Source organism: Eucyclogobius newberryi, unplaced genomic scaffold (genome assembly GCF_026437365.1).
Source record: "Eucyclogobius newberryi isolate DKJ021-1_F unplaced genomic scaffold, fEucNew1.0.hap1 SCAF_22, whole genome shotgun sequence".
NCBI lineage: Eukaryota > Metazoa > Chordata > Actinopteri > Gobiiformes > Gobiidae > Eucyclogobius > Eucyclogobius newberryi.
Window position 1 is genome coordinate 21,614,303 of NW_027315857.1, and position 14,770 is coordinate 21,629,072.

General features: G+C 41.4%; 1 protein-coding gene across 1 annotated transcript in view; it reads right to left on the reverse strand.

Annotated features, from left to right (window-relative positions):
- The window catches only part of ttc39b (tetratricopeptide repeat domain 39B), a 28,791-nt gene that overhangs the window by 2,554 nt on the left and 11,467 nt on the right, over positions 1-14,770 (reverse strand). Inside the window, exons 2-16 of the mRNA XM_072459019.1 lie at positions 11,086-11,120; positions 10,238-10,342; positions 9,823-9,954; positions 8,358-8,419; positions 8,206-8,273; positions 7,015-7,079; positions 6,158-6,263; positions 5,976-6,041; positions 4,994-5,102; positions 4,842-4,909; positions 4,480-4,539; positions 3,994-4,155; positions 2,458-2,549; positions 1,203-1,323; positions 28-139 (exon numbers count right to left, since the gene is read on the reverse strand). Of these exons, the coding sequence (XP_072315120.1) occupies positions 28-139; positions 1,203-1,323; positions 2,458-2,549; positions 3,994-4,155; positions 4,480-4,539; positions 4,842-4,909; positions 4,994-5,102; positions 5,976-6,041; positions 6,158-6,263; positions 7,015-7,079; positions 8,206-8,273; positions 8,358-8,419; positions 9,823-9,954; positions 10,238-10,342; positions 11,086-11,120 (1,363 nt within the window). The remainder of the gene's footprint in view (positions 1-27; positions 140-1,202; positions 1,324-2,457; positions 2,550-3,993; positions 4,156-4,479; positions 4,540-4,841; positions 4,910-4,993; positions 5,103-5,975; positions 6,042-6,157; positions 6,264-7,014; positions 7,080-8,205; positions 8,274-8,357; positions 8,420-9,822; positions 9,955-10,237; positions 10,343-11,085; positions 11,121-14,770) is intronic.

Here is a 14,770-nt window from a genome sequence, read left to right on the forward strand (position 1 = left end):
CGGTCCCGTTTCGTCGTCCGGACTTACTGGGGTCGTCCCTGAGCTTCGCCTCGGCCGTCTCCACGGTGACGAGCAGCGCCTCGGTGAAGTCCGGCCTCTTCCCGACGATCGTGAAGCCGTTCCACACGTACATCATCTCCTGCAGCGACAACAGCGAGAGACATTTAGGGGTGAACCAAATATGAAGGATAACCGGGTCTAAATCTGGTCCAAACTGGGACTAAACCCAGACTAGATTCATGAAGGGCTTATTGGGGAGGCGTCCTGACACAATGAGCCTTCCCTGAATAAATAAAGGAAATGAAAATCAGGTCTAAATCAGAACTAATTAGAGCTAAATCTAGACTTAGACCTGGTTTGGTTCCGGTTTAATCCTGGTTATCGCTCTTCTAAGGCACACCACGTCAGAATTGAGAGTAAACTGGGGCTTACCCCGGAACTAAGGCCGGACCAAACTGATTTAGACCTCTTTTTAAATCTCTTTTTGAATCTCTTTTGGTTTCTAATAATGGATTAAATCTGGTTAAGTCTGGATGTAGACCGTGATCCTTTTCCAGACCTGGTTTGGTCCTGATTCAGTCCAATTTTGTCCTGATAAGTTTTAGTCCTGCTTTAGAACCCAGCGCTTTTGTTTTAGTCCAGATTTAGTCTTGTTTTTTCCTTTTCTTTTTCTCTTTTAGACTTTGGTTTGATTTATGGTTATGGATTAGTCCTGGTTAGAGTCTAGATAAAATTATTTTTTCAGACCTGGTTTAGTCCTAGAATGGTCCCAATTTTGTCCTGATTTGATTGAAGTTTTAGTCCTCGTTAGCTCTTTTTTCAGTCTGGATTTAGTCATGCTTTTTTAGACCTGGTTTGGTGGCGGTTAGTACTAATTTGACCCAGTTTAAACCTAGTTTGGACCTAGTAGACCTTGTTAAGTCTAGATGTAGTCCATGGTCCTTTTTCAGACCTGAAACCTGAATCAGTCCCAATTTTGTCCTGTTTTTATTTAGGTTTTTTTTCATTAAAGAAAATATCAATCAAAATGTATGTATAAATAAAGATACAATAACCATGACAACCACAGAAAGGACAGAAGGGAAAAAAAAAAAGTATAGACAAAAGTACAGGTTCTTTTAGACCCGGTTTGGTGGCGGTTAAGTACTCATTTGACCCGCTTTAGACCTGGTTTAGTCCAGAGTGAGTGACTGAACAGTTACCAGCGCGGGCAGGACCAGAGGCACCGGGGTCTGGGCCTTGTATCGTCTGGACTTCCTCACAGCAAACTTCTCTGTGGGGATGGATTTACCGGCCAAACGCTGCTTCAGACCCTCCACCTGCCTGGAGAAAAAACACACAAGATAGATTTATTTCATTAATATAAAACCCAAAATTGTGCTGCCCGGTGGTCGACTCCCACATTTACTGCATGTCCTCTCTTCTCTCTCACCCCCCATTTCTCACTTTTTAAAATAATAATAAAGAAATATATATCACCAAAATGATAATTTAGTTGTTTGTCTATGGAAATTTTATCTGGGCTTTTTTATTATTTATTTTATTTTTCATCTTATGTTTTATTTTTATTTATTCATTTATTGATGTTATTTTATTGTATTTATTGTATTTTATCTTTATTTTTTATTCCATCTTTTATTTATTGATTTTATCTTTTGTTTTTATTTTTTCATTTATTTTATTGTAGTTATGTTATTTATTTATTTTATTTTTCATGTATCTATTTATGAATTTATTTATGAATTTATTTATGAAATTGATTTACTTTACTCCTACTACTAAGTAAATGTTTTTTTCTTACTCGTTTTAAATTTTTCTTCATGATTTATTATAGTTTTTTTCATATTTTGTTCCAAGTTGTTAAATAGATTTTTTGTGAATTACTATTTTCCCACTTCAACGACACAAAATATGAAAAACAATAACCAAAACTGTTCACAACAATCGTAAAAGTCCAGACTAACTTCAAAATTACACAAAACACATCGATTTAGTGAACTGTGGTGAAAGTTTCCATTTTATTCATCAAATTACGATTGAATTGTTTGTAGATTCTAAATACGTTAAATGAATTTGACAGATCTACCAGAAAATATACAGGTAAAAGTAAAATGATCAGGTTTGGAGAAGTGCAGATGTTGGAGAATAAATACTGTCCAACTCTAATTATTTACTATTATTATCTAATTAAAGCTTTTAAGAATTTGTTTTCTTGATTAATTATAATAGTATAGTATAATAGTTATATTAGTTATATAGTTTATCTTTTTTCCCCTCTAAATTTATGTTGTATTAAGAAAAAAACTTACTTAAAAATATGTCAAAACAATTGTAAAAGTCCAGACTTACTGTTAAATAGATCGAATCCACGTCAATTTAAAAAAAATATTTTTGTTTTTGTTTGTTGTGGTGAATTATTATATATATTTTTTTCCTTTAAACATTTTTTTTGCAAACCTGAAAAGCTCCTCGACGTTTTCTCCGGTTTTCTTGGCCCCCTCCTCAGACATCATACTGAGGATCGCTGCCTTTTGGTAAACATAGATCGCCTTAAGACACAGAACACAACACAAATCAAGTTAATCAATAATTGTGATGATTCGGGTTTTAATATGATCATAACTGAAATTATTGTGTCGAAAAGTAAAAGAAAAAAAGTCAAAAAATGATATTGCAGAATTTAACAGTCGTATCACAATAATTTACAATATTGTGACATCTGTGACTGCGATGTGGGAGGTATAATAAACACATTTAGATCATATTGTGAATGTTGTTTTAAAGAAGAGCAACATTTGAATATTGCACGTCGCAAATATGTCATTTATTGTCCCAAAAAAAAAATGATACAAAAAGAGATGTTAATGTATGTAAAATTTTCAGCAGTTTTGTCATTCATTTTTTCAAACATTTCACATTTGTCTGATACTTAAACACCTTCGTAAAAATAGAAAAATGCACTTGTTTTAGGCAAAAATCACCTCAAAATAAGTCAAATGATCTGCCAGTGCAGTAAAGTGAATATTACTTATCAAGAATTCACAAAATAATCTTAATAATCTGATTTATTTAGCATTTATTTAGAAGAAATGTCATAAAACGAGACAAATCTGATTTGTCTGGCTGGATTCATGGCATTTTTCGCAAATTTGTCTTTAACACTTTACAAAAAAAAAACAATTCTAAAACTCTTTCCAGTTTTGCTGCTGCTGTCCGGGTTTAATCTGTTAAAATCCTGTCTTTAATTCCCGTATTTCCTCTCAGATTAACGTGGCCTGTTCAGACTGTTCGCACTGCCATGAAAAAAACAGATCCAGGGCAAGTTTGGACAAAAAAAAAAAAACCCGCGCACGTAGCTCGACCCGCCCCGTGCACATAGCCCAACCCGCCCCGCGCACATAGCCCGAGCCGCCCCGTCCACGTAGCCCGATCCCCGACCCGCGCACGTAGCCCGACCCGACCCGCGCACGTAGCTCGACCCACCCCGCGCACGTAGCTCGACCCGCCCCGCGCACGTAGCCCGACCCGCGCACGTAGCTCAACCCGCCCCGCGCACGTAGCCCGACCCGACCCGCGCACATAGCCCGACCCGCCCCACGCACATAGCCCGCCCCGCGCACATAGCCCGAGCCGCCCCGCGCACGTAGCCCGATCCCTGCCCCGCGCACGTAGCCCGACCCGCGCACGTAGCTCGAGCCACCCCGCGCACGTAGCCCGACCGCCGACCCGCGCACGTAGCCCGACCCGCGCACGTAGCACGACCCGCGCACGTAGCACGACCCGCCCCGCGCATGTAGCTCGACCCGCCCCGCGCACGTAGCCCGACCCCCGACCCGCGCACGTAGCCCGACCCGCCCCGCGCACGTAGCGCGACCCGCGCACCTAGCCCGACCCGACCCGCGCACGTAGCTCGACCCGCCCCGCGCACGTAGCCCGACCCCCGACCCGCGCACGTAGCTCGACCAGCCCACGTAGCCCGACCCGCGCACGTACCTTGGACCAGCGGCTCTCGACGCAGAGCAGCTGCGCGTAGTGATAGGCCGCCGCCCACTCCTGCTGGAAGGAGTGCGTCCACATGAGCTCCCAATAGCACAGGTGGTGGATCTGCCGCCACTCGCTCTGGCTGCGCACGCACTCCTCGAAGCGCGCCACGGCCTGCCGCCAAAACAAGAGCGGGGAATTAGAAAATGTGTTCAGCGGCTGACAAATGAGAACTGTTATTAGCGTTTATTAGCGTTTATAACAGAAAACAACGCTGCAACGCATGTGTTTCCCGTCAAACATTCTGGGATGAATCGGGATCAGTTGCAAGACCGGTGCAGCTTCAGTCCAGTCATTTGCTCAAAAATGCCAAACAAAAACAATGAAATATAAATGACTGTACGGACTGTAATACCAAAATAAGCAAAGAAAATTGTCAATTAAAATGCATTCCATTCAATTGTGACGAAAAAGACGGCGGGTAAAAAGTGTCGTTACCTTTTCCAGTTGTCCCCTGAGTGTGAAGATCCGAGCCGAGTAGAACAGGATGATGGCGCCCTGGAACCACACGGGGAAAACTCACGAAATGAACAAAAGTGGCCAAGACGAAGCAAGACTAAGCTGTAAAAGTGGCCAAGACTAAGCTGTGAAAGTGGCCAAGACTAAGTTGTAAAAGTGGCCCAGACTAAGCAAGACTAAGCTGTAAAAGTGGCCAAGACTAAGCTGTGAAAGTGGCCAAGACTAAGCAAGACTAAGCTGTAAAAGTGGCCAAGACTAAGCTGTGAAAGTGGCCAAGACTAAGCAAGACTAAGCTGTAAAAGTGGCTGGTTTTAGACCGTTTCGTGCTTCACAAACCTCACCTTGGGATACTTGTGTCTGTACGGCTCCAGTAGGGCCTCAGCCTCCTCCAGGTTCCCCTCCCCGGTGCCTAAAAAAACAGAGAAACTGACATTTAAAAGGCCACGCCCTCGCGACACGCCCATTCTGACGGGTTTGTGAGTTTGTTTTGCACCGAGGATGAGCGAGACGTAGGTGTTGTAGAAGAGCAGCGTCAGAGCGCAGAGGATGGAGCGCAGGCTCTGGTTGGACGCGCCCTCTCTGAGCTGCAACAGGCCAAAACGCTGTCAAATAAAGCAAATGTCAAGCATTATTAAACCGATCAAAGCTATTTTAATGACATTTTTTTGGACAATTATGCGCTAAAACGACATAAAAACTGAAGAAACATGTGGCTTTTCGCTGTAAAAAGGTGATTTTCTTTACATTTTTGAACCCTACATGTGGTCGTAGTAGTAGAGGGATGAGGGCGGAGATAGGGGGTAGGTGAAAGTGGGAATTTTCTGAGCACTCAAAGTCTTAAAATACAGGAATAGTCAAATGTGCACAAATCGACTGAAATACAACTTTGAGAAAATGAATGGTGAGGAAACATTGTAAAGTTGATTTGACACAATATAACCACTTTAAAGCAGAACTAAGTCACATTTTCACCTCACTGAACGTCTTTGTGAATCCCTGCCATGGTTAAATAAGTGTTTTTGGGGCGTTAGATGTTTCAGTCGCGACCCTTTGCTTTTCCCTGGGCGGAAAACCGGCCTTGAAACATTTGTCGAACATTAACCCGAAGAAAACTCTCCTGAGAAACCCTGACCTGTAAAATATTGATCTTATAATGATGAAGAAAGAAGGAAAACCTTTTTAGTCTGTTTTCTGATAATGTACTTTCACAAGGGACCTGCAGGGGGAGCTCTATCGCCAGAGTTACTCACTTCGGCTTTAATAAATAATAATAATAATTCTGCTTTGTTCAGCTCAGAAATGCTACTGCTAGATTTAAATTTAAACAGAGTCAACCAAGACTTGGCCAAGACAAAACTTGGACTCGACCTTGGACTCGACCTTGGACTCGACCTTGGACTCGACCTTGGACTAGACCTTGGACTCGACCTTGGACTCGACCTTGGACTAGACCTGGATTCCCTCCTGATACTGACCCTGTTTCCAGAGAAGCCGATAAACTCCAGCAGCCGGAGAATCCTCTGGGGCAAAAGGGACAGCATCTGAAAAACAAACAAGATCAAATGAATAAAATGAATAGAATAAATAAAATAAATAATACATTCTAATAAAACCATTAAAGTCAAATATACAGAACCAAACATGTCTTAGTACTGACCAGGTTGAAGGAGCCCACGCCGAGTTTGACCCCGCCCTCGAACTGTCTGAAGGCGTCTGATTGGCCGTCCACATCCTGATTGGCGTTCAACACATTCTGACATTCTCTGATGAAAGATAAAAACAAGAACAAATATAAAAGCTTTGTTTTAGTGCAATATTACATACTTAGTGGGCAGAGATACCATGGCAAGTTTATTATTATTATTTGTAGAGCACATTTCATACACCAGACTAGACCATCTGGAATTGTTAATAACAGCTTAATAACAGATTGAAATAAGGAGTATTTTGTTTTGAGTTTCTTTTTGCAGTTTTGAAATAAGATTGTCAAAGGACAAAATATAAAACATGTTGTTTGACTTAAAATAAGAAAAATACAAGCATATTTAAATTTAAGATTAGAAGAAAAAAACATGTTCTATTGGCAAAAAAGTAAAATTACACTCAAATGAACATAAATACAACTTAATTCAATTATCATCCTATTTAAGATTATATACCTTTGACAGTGTATTGCTAAAATATTGGATTTCCTCATAAAACATTTGAAATCTAAATTAAATATTGCAGATCTGAAACTGAAAAATTCTAAATGTATTATTAAATATTTTGTTTTGTTTTGGTCAGCTACATTAATCAAACAATAATTTTTGCAATTCCTAAGTTTAGTTCTCGTTTGGACACAGTTTTGTTCTATTTCCAGAAGTTTATTTTGCCCTATTTTAGAAGATAAGGTCTTAACATGTGGGACATAAACACAATTTAAATATTGACTTAGCTTCAAGACATTTATAATATTGATATGTTTTATTATTGCTGTTATATATTGGTCACTTTCTCGTGGCTCAAACTCACTTGTAGATCTGGAAGCTGGTTCGGACCTTGATTCCTCCTTTAATGAAGCTGATCATGTTTTCATCCTGGAATGAAAAGAAACATATGAAATTACAACTAAACAAACAAATTGTTGGTGAATTTTGATGTTGGTTTTGGGGTTTAGAGAAGTTCAGTGGAAAAGATCAGGTGAAATCTGAATAATGAATGAGACCAACATGAAACTGAGGAGGCTCCACAGACGGCTTTAAGCAGGACTAAACCAGGACTAAAGCGGGACTACACCAGGACTAAACCAGGACTAAACGAGGGTTAAACCAGATATAAACCAGGACTAAAGCAAGACTAAAGCAGGTCTAAAGCAAAACTAAACAAGGGGTGGACTAGGGTTAAACCAGGACTAAACCAGGTCTAAAGCAAGGTTAAACCAGAACTAAACGAGGGGTAGACTTGGGTTGAACCAGGACTAAATGAGGGTTAAACCAAGGCTAAATCAGGGCTAAATCCGGTCAAAAACCAGGACTAAACAAGGGTTTAACTAGGGCTAAACCAGGGCGAAACCAGGGCGAAACCAGGGCTAAATTAGGGCTAAATCAGGGCTTAACTAGGGCTAAACTAGGGCTAAACCAGGGCTAAACCAGGGCTAAACCAGGGCTTAACTAGGGCTAAACCAGGGCTAAAGAAGGGCTAATCCAGGACTGAAGAAGGGCTAAACCAGGACTAAAGAAAGGCTAATCCAGGACTAAAGAAGGGCTGAACCAGGACTAAAGAAGGGCTGAACCAGGACTAAAGAAGAGCTAAACCAGGACTAAAGAAGGGCTAATCCAGGACTAAAGAAGGGCTAATCCAGGACTAAAGAAGGGCTGAACCAGGACTAAAGAAGGGCTGAACCAGGGCTAAAGAAGGGCTAAACCAGGACTAAAGAAGAGCTAAACCAGGACTAAAGAAGGGCTAATCCAGGACTAAAGAAGGGCTGAACCAGGATTAAAGAAGGGCTGAACCAGGACTAAAGAAGGGCTAAACCAGGACTAAAGAAGGGCTAAACCAGGGCTTAACAAGGGCTGAACTAAGATTCGGGTTGAACTAAGATTAAACTAAACGTGGACTAAACTAGGACTGAATAAGGACTAAATCAATTCTTCCCCAGGACTAAACCATAATGACTCGCTCTAACACTTATTATGGATGCATATTCATTTGTCGTGCGTTCACCTGGACGAAGGTGAGCGTTGCCTTCTGCAGCAGACACTCGGCGTAGCACAGCTCCGCGTGCATCTCCGCTAAAACACACACACGCGACACCATCGTCACCACCGCACGCCATTCACGTCAGCTGTCAATCAAGCTGAGGGGGCGGGACTTACCTTCCTGCAGATTGGACTGTTTACTCAGAAGAGACCCGACCATCGAGTTTCTTTTTCTGAACCTGACAAAGGGAAATAATGCAAAAAACAAACAGAAAAATATATATTAAACCGTGATTATTACATCTTTTCATTTGCTATAATTTTGAGGGTTTTTAATGATTGTTATAGGTTCAGTTGGTCAGGATCTTATAATATATTGGAAAAATTCATAGGGTGAACAAACATTTTGGGAAGAAGCACGTTGTAAGGTCACAATGGCACTTAAATCAAGCAAACTTGTCTCAGATGAACCTGATGACCCTCGGGATGTTTAGCGTTTACAATTATTGTGAGAAGAAACGTCACGATTTAACGATTATTCAAGTTTGCGATCGGCTTTACAAAATTACACTTTCTGACATTTAGGTCTATTTTTGAGCAATAAATTGAACCAAAAATATAAATAAAACGGTCCTGCATCCTCTTTTTGCTCTCATATCACTGCGTGTTTATACGAGTGTGTGTTTGTACGAGTGTGTGTTTGTACGAGTGTGTGTTTGTACGAGTGTGTGTTTGTACGAGTGTGTTTATACGAGTGTGTGTTTGTACGAGTGTGTGTTTGTACGAGTGTGTTTATACGAGTGTGTGTTTGTACGAGTGTGTGTTTGTACGAGTGTGTTTGTACGAGTGTGTGTTTGTACGAGTGTGTGTTTATACGAGTGTGTGTTTGTACGAGTGTGTGTTTGTACGAGTGTGTTTATACGAGTGTGTGTTTGTACGAGTGTGTGTTTGTACGAGTGTGTGTTTATACGAGTGTGTGTTTGTACGAGTGTGTGTTTGTACGAGTGTATGTTTATACGAGTGTGTGTTTGTACGAGTGTGTGTTTGTACGAGTGTGTGTTTGTACGAGTGTGTGTTTGTACGAGTGTGTGTTTATACGAGTGTGTGTTTGTACGAGTGTGTGTTTGTACGAGTGTGTGTTTGTACGAGTGTGTGTTTATACGAGTGTGTGTTTGTACGAGTGTGTGTTTGTACGAGTGTGTGTTTGTACGAGTGTGTGTTTGTACGAGTGTGTGTTTATACGAGTGTGTGTTTGTACGAGTGTGTGTTTGTACGAGTGTGTGTTTGTACGAGTGTGTGTTTGTACGAGTGTGTGTTTGTACGAGTGTGTGTTTGTACGAGTGTGTGTTTATACGAGTGTGTGTTTATACGAGTGTGTGTTTGTACGAGTGTGTGTTTATACGAGTGTGTGTTTGTACGAGTGTGTGTTTGTACGAGTGTGTGTTTATACGAGTGTGTGTTTGTACGAGTGTGTGTTTATACGAGTGTGTGTTTGTACGAGTGTGTGTTTGTACGAGTGTGTGTTTGTACGAGTGTGTGTTTATACGAGTGTGTGTTTGTACGAGTGTGTGTTTGTACGAGTGTGTGTTTATTAGATGTGTGTTTATCAGATGCATGTTTATACGAGCGTGTGCGCTCGTACCTCTGGCAGGTGTTGAGCGTCTCTTTGATGGTTGCCATGGCGGCCTGGATGTCCTTCTGGTCAAATGTCATGGTGGCCTGCATCACCAGGATGCTGCTGTAGCCCAGAGCGTGGTACATGCTGTCCTTCCACCTGCACACACACAACACAACACGCTTATTGCTATTATTATTATTATTATCATCATTATTAGTATTACTATTATTATTATCATTTTTATTTTTTTATTATAATTTTATTATTTTTACTATTATTACTATTATCATTATTTTTTAATTATTTTTACTATTTTTAAAAAATATTATTATTATTTTTTTCCCCATATATTTATTCATTTATAATATTTAGGCTGAGAAAGGGCTAAATCAGGTGGTGAACCCTAGCTGGATATCAACGAGTGAAGTGAGTCCGTTACCATGGTTTCAGCAGGTCCAGAGCCTCCGAGAACTTGTTGTTGAGGACGAGGTTCAGGGCGCACTGGGTCTCCTGGATGGCCGTGTGGAGGTCCATCTGACCCGCCCTGCACACACACACACACACGCACGCACACACACACACACACACACACACACACACACGCACGCACACACACGCACGCATGCACGCACACACACACACACGCACGCACACACACACACACAAACACACACGCACACACGCAAACACACACACTCACACAAAAACACACACACACATAAACACACAAAAACACGCAAACACACACACAGACACACACACACACACACATACATACACACACAAACAGACACACACACACACACACACATACATACATACATACATACACACACACACACACATACACACACATAAACACACGCAAACACACACATACACACAAACATACACACACATAAACACACACACAAACACACGCAAACACACACACACGCAAACACACACACACACACACAAAAACCCGACACTTAAATTGTAAAAATCGAACAATAACACGACATCACATCAAACCTCGATCTCGATCTTTAAATTATGGTTTTGATTTGGAAGTTTAGAAACGTTTTTGTACCAAACACAAACTGTGCAATTGAAAAAAATGTCATAATATGTGCACTAAATGTCTTGTACAACGGTGAATTCGATCGTTTTTGCCACGCGGGGGCGCTCTGGGCGAGGCCACGGCGAGGCTCGTCGTATCGATTCAACTTTTTGATCAAGAAGCAAGTTGTTCTTTTTGTCCATTTCATCACATTCAGTCGCATTTGATTCATCTTTTGGACTCACGCTGGGATGCGGTCGAAGGCGTCCTCAAAGCGGTCCTGAAAAGAGAAACCACACAAACATGTCATTACATCTGGGCAACGCAAACTCCAGGCGAAAATGCAAAAGGATAAAATCTAAACAAAAAACATTAATACGAGCAATAACGTAGGAACACAGAGCGGATAATAAGTCAAATAAACTATATTAATTGGCACAGTTGTCGTCTTACTTAATGTAACTTATTCTCCATGTATTTTGCTGTGCTCGGAATTTTCCACAATATGGCATTACGCGCTTATTTTTCTCCATGGAGACTCTAAAACAAGCTTAAAGTCCACATGGCGCTTAATTATGATTTAGTTTGCTGGTGTGGAACCTGTGTTAAATATGTGTCAGAGTTTTATGTCCGTTAAGTTGCAGGTTCTGAAGAAATAAAAAAAAAAATATATATATAAATATATATATATATATATTTAAAATGACAGGAAGTAGAGCTGACTCCCTCTGTGATGTCATCAGTGTGCGACGTAAAAATAAAATAATAGTAAAATAAAATAATAAAATAAAGTAAAAATAGCCAGCATAAGACTAAATAATACTAATATTAATGGTAAGTAAACAAAACACTCTTATTTACATGAGTTATATGCACATGAATATGGCCTTAATTGCTTGTGAGTAAGACAGTAATTGCACATGAATATGACGGTATTGCACATGGTTAAGTCAGTATTCATGGTTAAGTCAGTATTGCACATGAATATGACGGTATTGCACATGGTTAAGTCAGTATTCATGGTTAAGTCAGTATTGCACATGAATATGACGGTATTGCACATGGTTAAGTCAGTATTGCACATGAATATGACGGTATTGCACATGGTTAAGTCAGTATTGCACATGAATATGACGGTAGTGCACATGGTTAAGTCAGTATTGCACATGAATATGACGGTATTGCACATGGTTAAGTCAGTATTCATGGTTAAGTCAGTATTGCACATGAATATGACGGTATTGCACATGGTTAAGTCAGTATTCATGGTTAAGTCAGTATTGCACATGAATATGACGGTATTGCACATGGTTAAGTCAGTATTGCACATGAATATGACGGTATTGCACATGGTTAAGTCAGTATTGCACATGAATATGACGGTAGTGCACATGGTTAAGTCAGTATTGCACATGAATATGACAGTATTGCACATGGTTAAGTCAGTCAAGTATGTCAAGTATTGCACGTGTTCAGGGCAGTGTTTGTTATACAGTCTGATAGCAGCAGAAGGAAAGACCTGTGAAACCTCTGCTTCACACAGCGAGGGTGGATCAGTGCAATGATACACTTTACAAAAACTGTCAAATTGGGGACAAATGAGCAAGCTGTTTAGTAAAATCTGAAATATAATTGCGTTCACGGCGTTTTAGTGACAAGTGCACAGACTATAGATGAAATTGTGACCTAAATAATCACGATTACAGAAGTCACCATGACCTGCCGCGAGATCAATCGCAATCCAATCGAACTTGAACATGTGCGCGACTAGAAAAAGGCCGCAGTTATTTCACAAAGCGCCCGATTTCCTCCACAGACGACAAAATATCCCGACTCGTGCGTAAAAAAACGCTATTGTTTAGATCTGCACAAAAACACGCTCTGAACGACCCAGTTTGTCCGTCCGTTGTCGTCAATTCTCCCGTTTAAAATGCGCAGCGCGTCGGAAAAGCTGAACCCATTTCTATTTTATGCAAATGTTGGATTATAAATGTCACTTACTGCGTCACTTTTGAACAGTTTAGTCTCTTTTTATGCTTTTTTTTAAAGATTTAAACCTTTTTTCATAGTATTGGCTTGGGTGCGACTTATACTTCAGTGCGACTTATATATGATTTTTTCTTCTCTATTATGCATTTTCTGGCTGGTGCGACTTATAGTCCGTAAAATAGGGTATTTGTCGTCCCAGTTCATTGCTTAGTTTGTTTTAGACTCTGGGGGACACAATTAGACTATGAGAGGCCAACACGGTCTCCTTTAGTAATGGGAAACAGAAGCTTTGACCAGAATCCGGTTATTAACGTTCAAATGACAGATGTGACCGCGACATCTTCCAGACATCCGTGCACATTTCTCTGTCGCTACGCCGACTGTCTCGCTCGGCGACCGCTTCATCGTTTCGTCCTGCGAGTGCAAAGTCACACGTTCAGAGACGAAGAGCGACGGAGCGTGACGAGAAGAGAACCAGGGGCTAATAATAGACACAGAGTGTGGGTTATGTAAGCGGGACGCAGCTGCAGCTCACAGACATGAGGCTAGGACCGGGACTGGACCGGGACTAGACCGGGACTGGACCGGGACTAGACCGGGACTAGACCGGGACTGGACCGGGACTAGACCGGGACTAGACCGGGACTAGACCCGGACCAGACCCGGACCAGACCGGGACCAGATCGGGACCGGACCGGGACCAGACCGGGACTGGACCGGGACCAGACCGGGACCGGACCCGGACCAGACCGGGACCGGACCCAGACTAGACTGGGACTAGACCGAGACTAGACCGGGACAAGACCAGGACTAGACCAAGACTAGACCGGGACAAGACCAGGACTAGACCAGACTAGACCATGACTAGACCGGGACAAGACCAGGACTAGACCAAGACTAGACCGGGACAAGACCAGGACTAGACCAAGACTAGACCATGACTAGACCGGGACTAGACCGGGACTTGACCGGGACTAGACCATGACTAGACCGGGACTAGACCGGGACTAGACCGGGACTAGACCGGGACTAGACCGGGACTAGACCAGGAATTGTGCGCGTAAAGGTGGACGGTGTTGACAAAAAAGATTTGCGCAAAGCGTCATGAACGTGTCATAATGTGACACTGTCTGTGAAGAGGCTCCGAGTGTCAACAAACCGTATGTGAAATGTTTGTGTTACGATTATTCTGAGGGGAAAAACGTCACGATTTAACAATTATTACGATTATTGAGACGAGGGAGGCGTCAGGTTAATCGAAAACTGTGATTTTTTTAGGTCAAGAACTAAAAAATAATAATCGTGACATCATTTTAAGAAAAATGAAATATTTTTTGTTCAATATACAGCCCATAAAATAGACCGAAATGTAAAGAACTTTATGTTTTTGTCACATTTAACTTTACTTTGTCTTTCATAAAGTTACATTTTGTAAAGTCGGTCACAAACTTGAGGAATAGTAACGTTTTAGAGCACATGAATGAAAGAAAATTAAAGATTACACTGTTGTTTGTGATCAAATGTCACTTTCTGAAAGCCAAAACAAAGTTAAACGTGACAAAAACAGCCAGACAAAAAACATAATTAACATTTAGATTGATTTTCTTGACGATACATTGAACTAAGAAAGACTTAATGTTGCTTCGTGGGACTTACGGTAAACGGCAAACACAGCGACCGGAATAGCAGAAGAAGAAAGCAGAAGTGATGAAAAGAGCGTGTCGAGTGGGGGAAAGAAAAAGTACAGCGTTCTAAAAAGGTCTTTAAACGTCCCACGCACTTTCACAGCTTCAGCCGCGAACACATGCTGCACTTCCTCCGCTCGACCACAGAACCTTCTTCTCACGCCATCAGACGACAATCGAACCAAGAACAACGACACTGTTTCACTCCTCGTCGTCTCATGAACATGAGGCTCAGTTTAACAATCACAACTCCTTT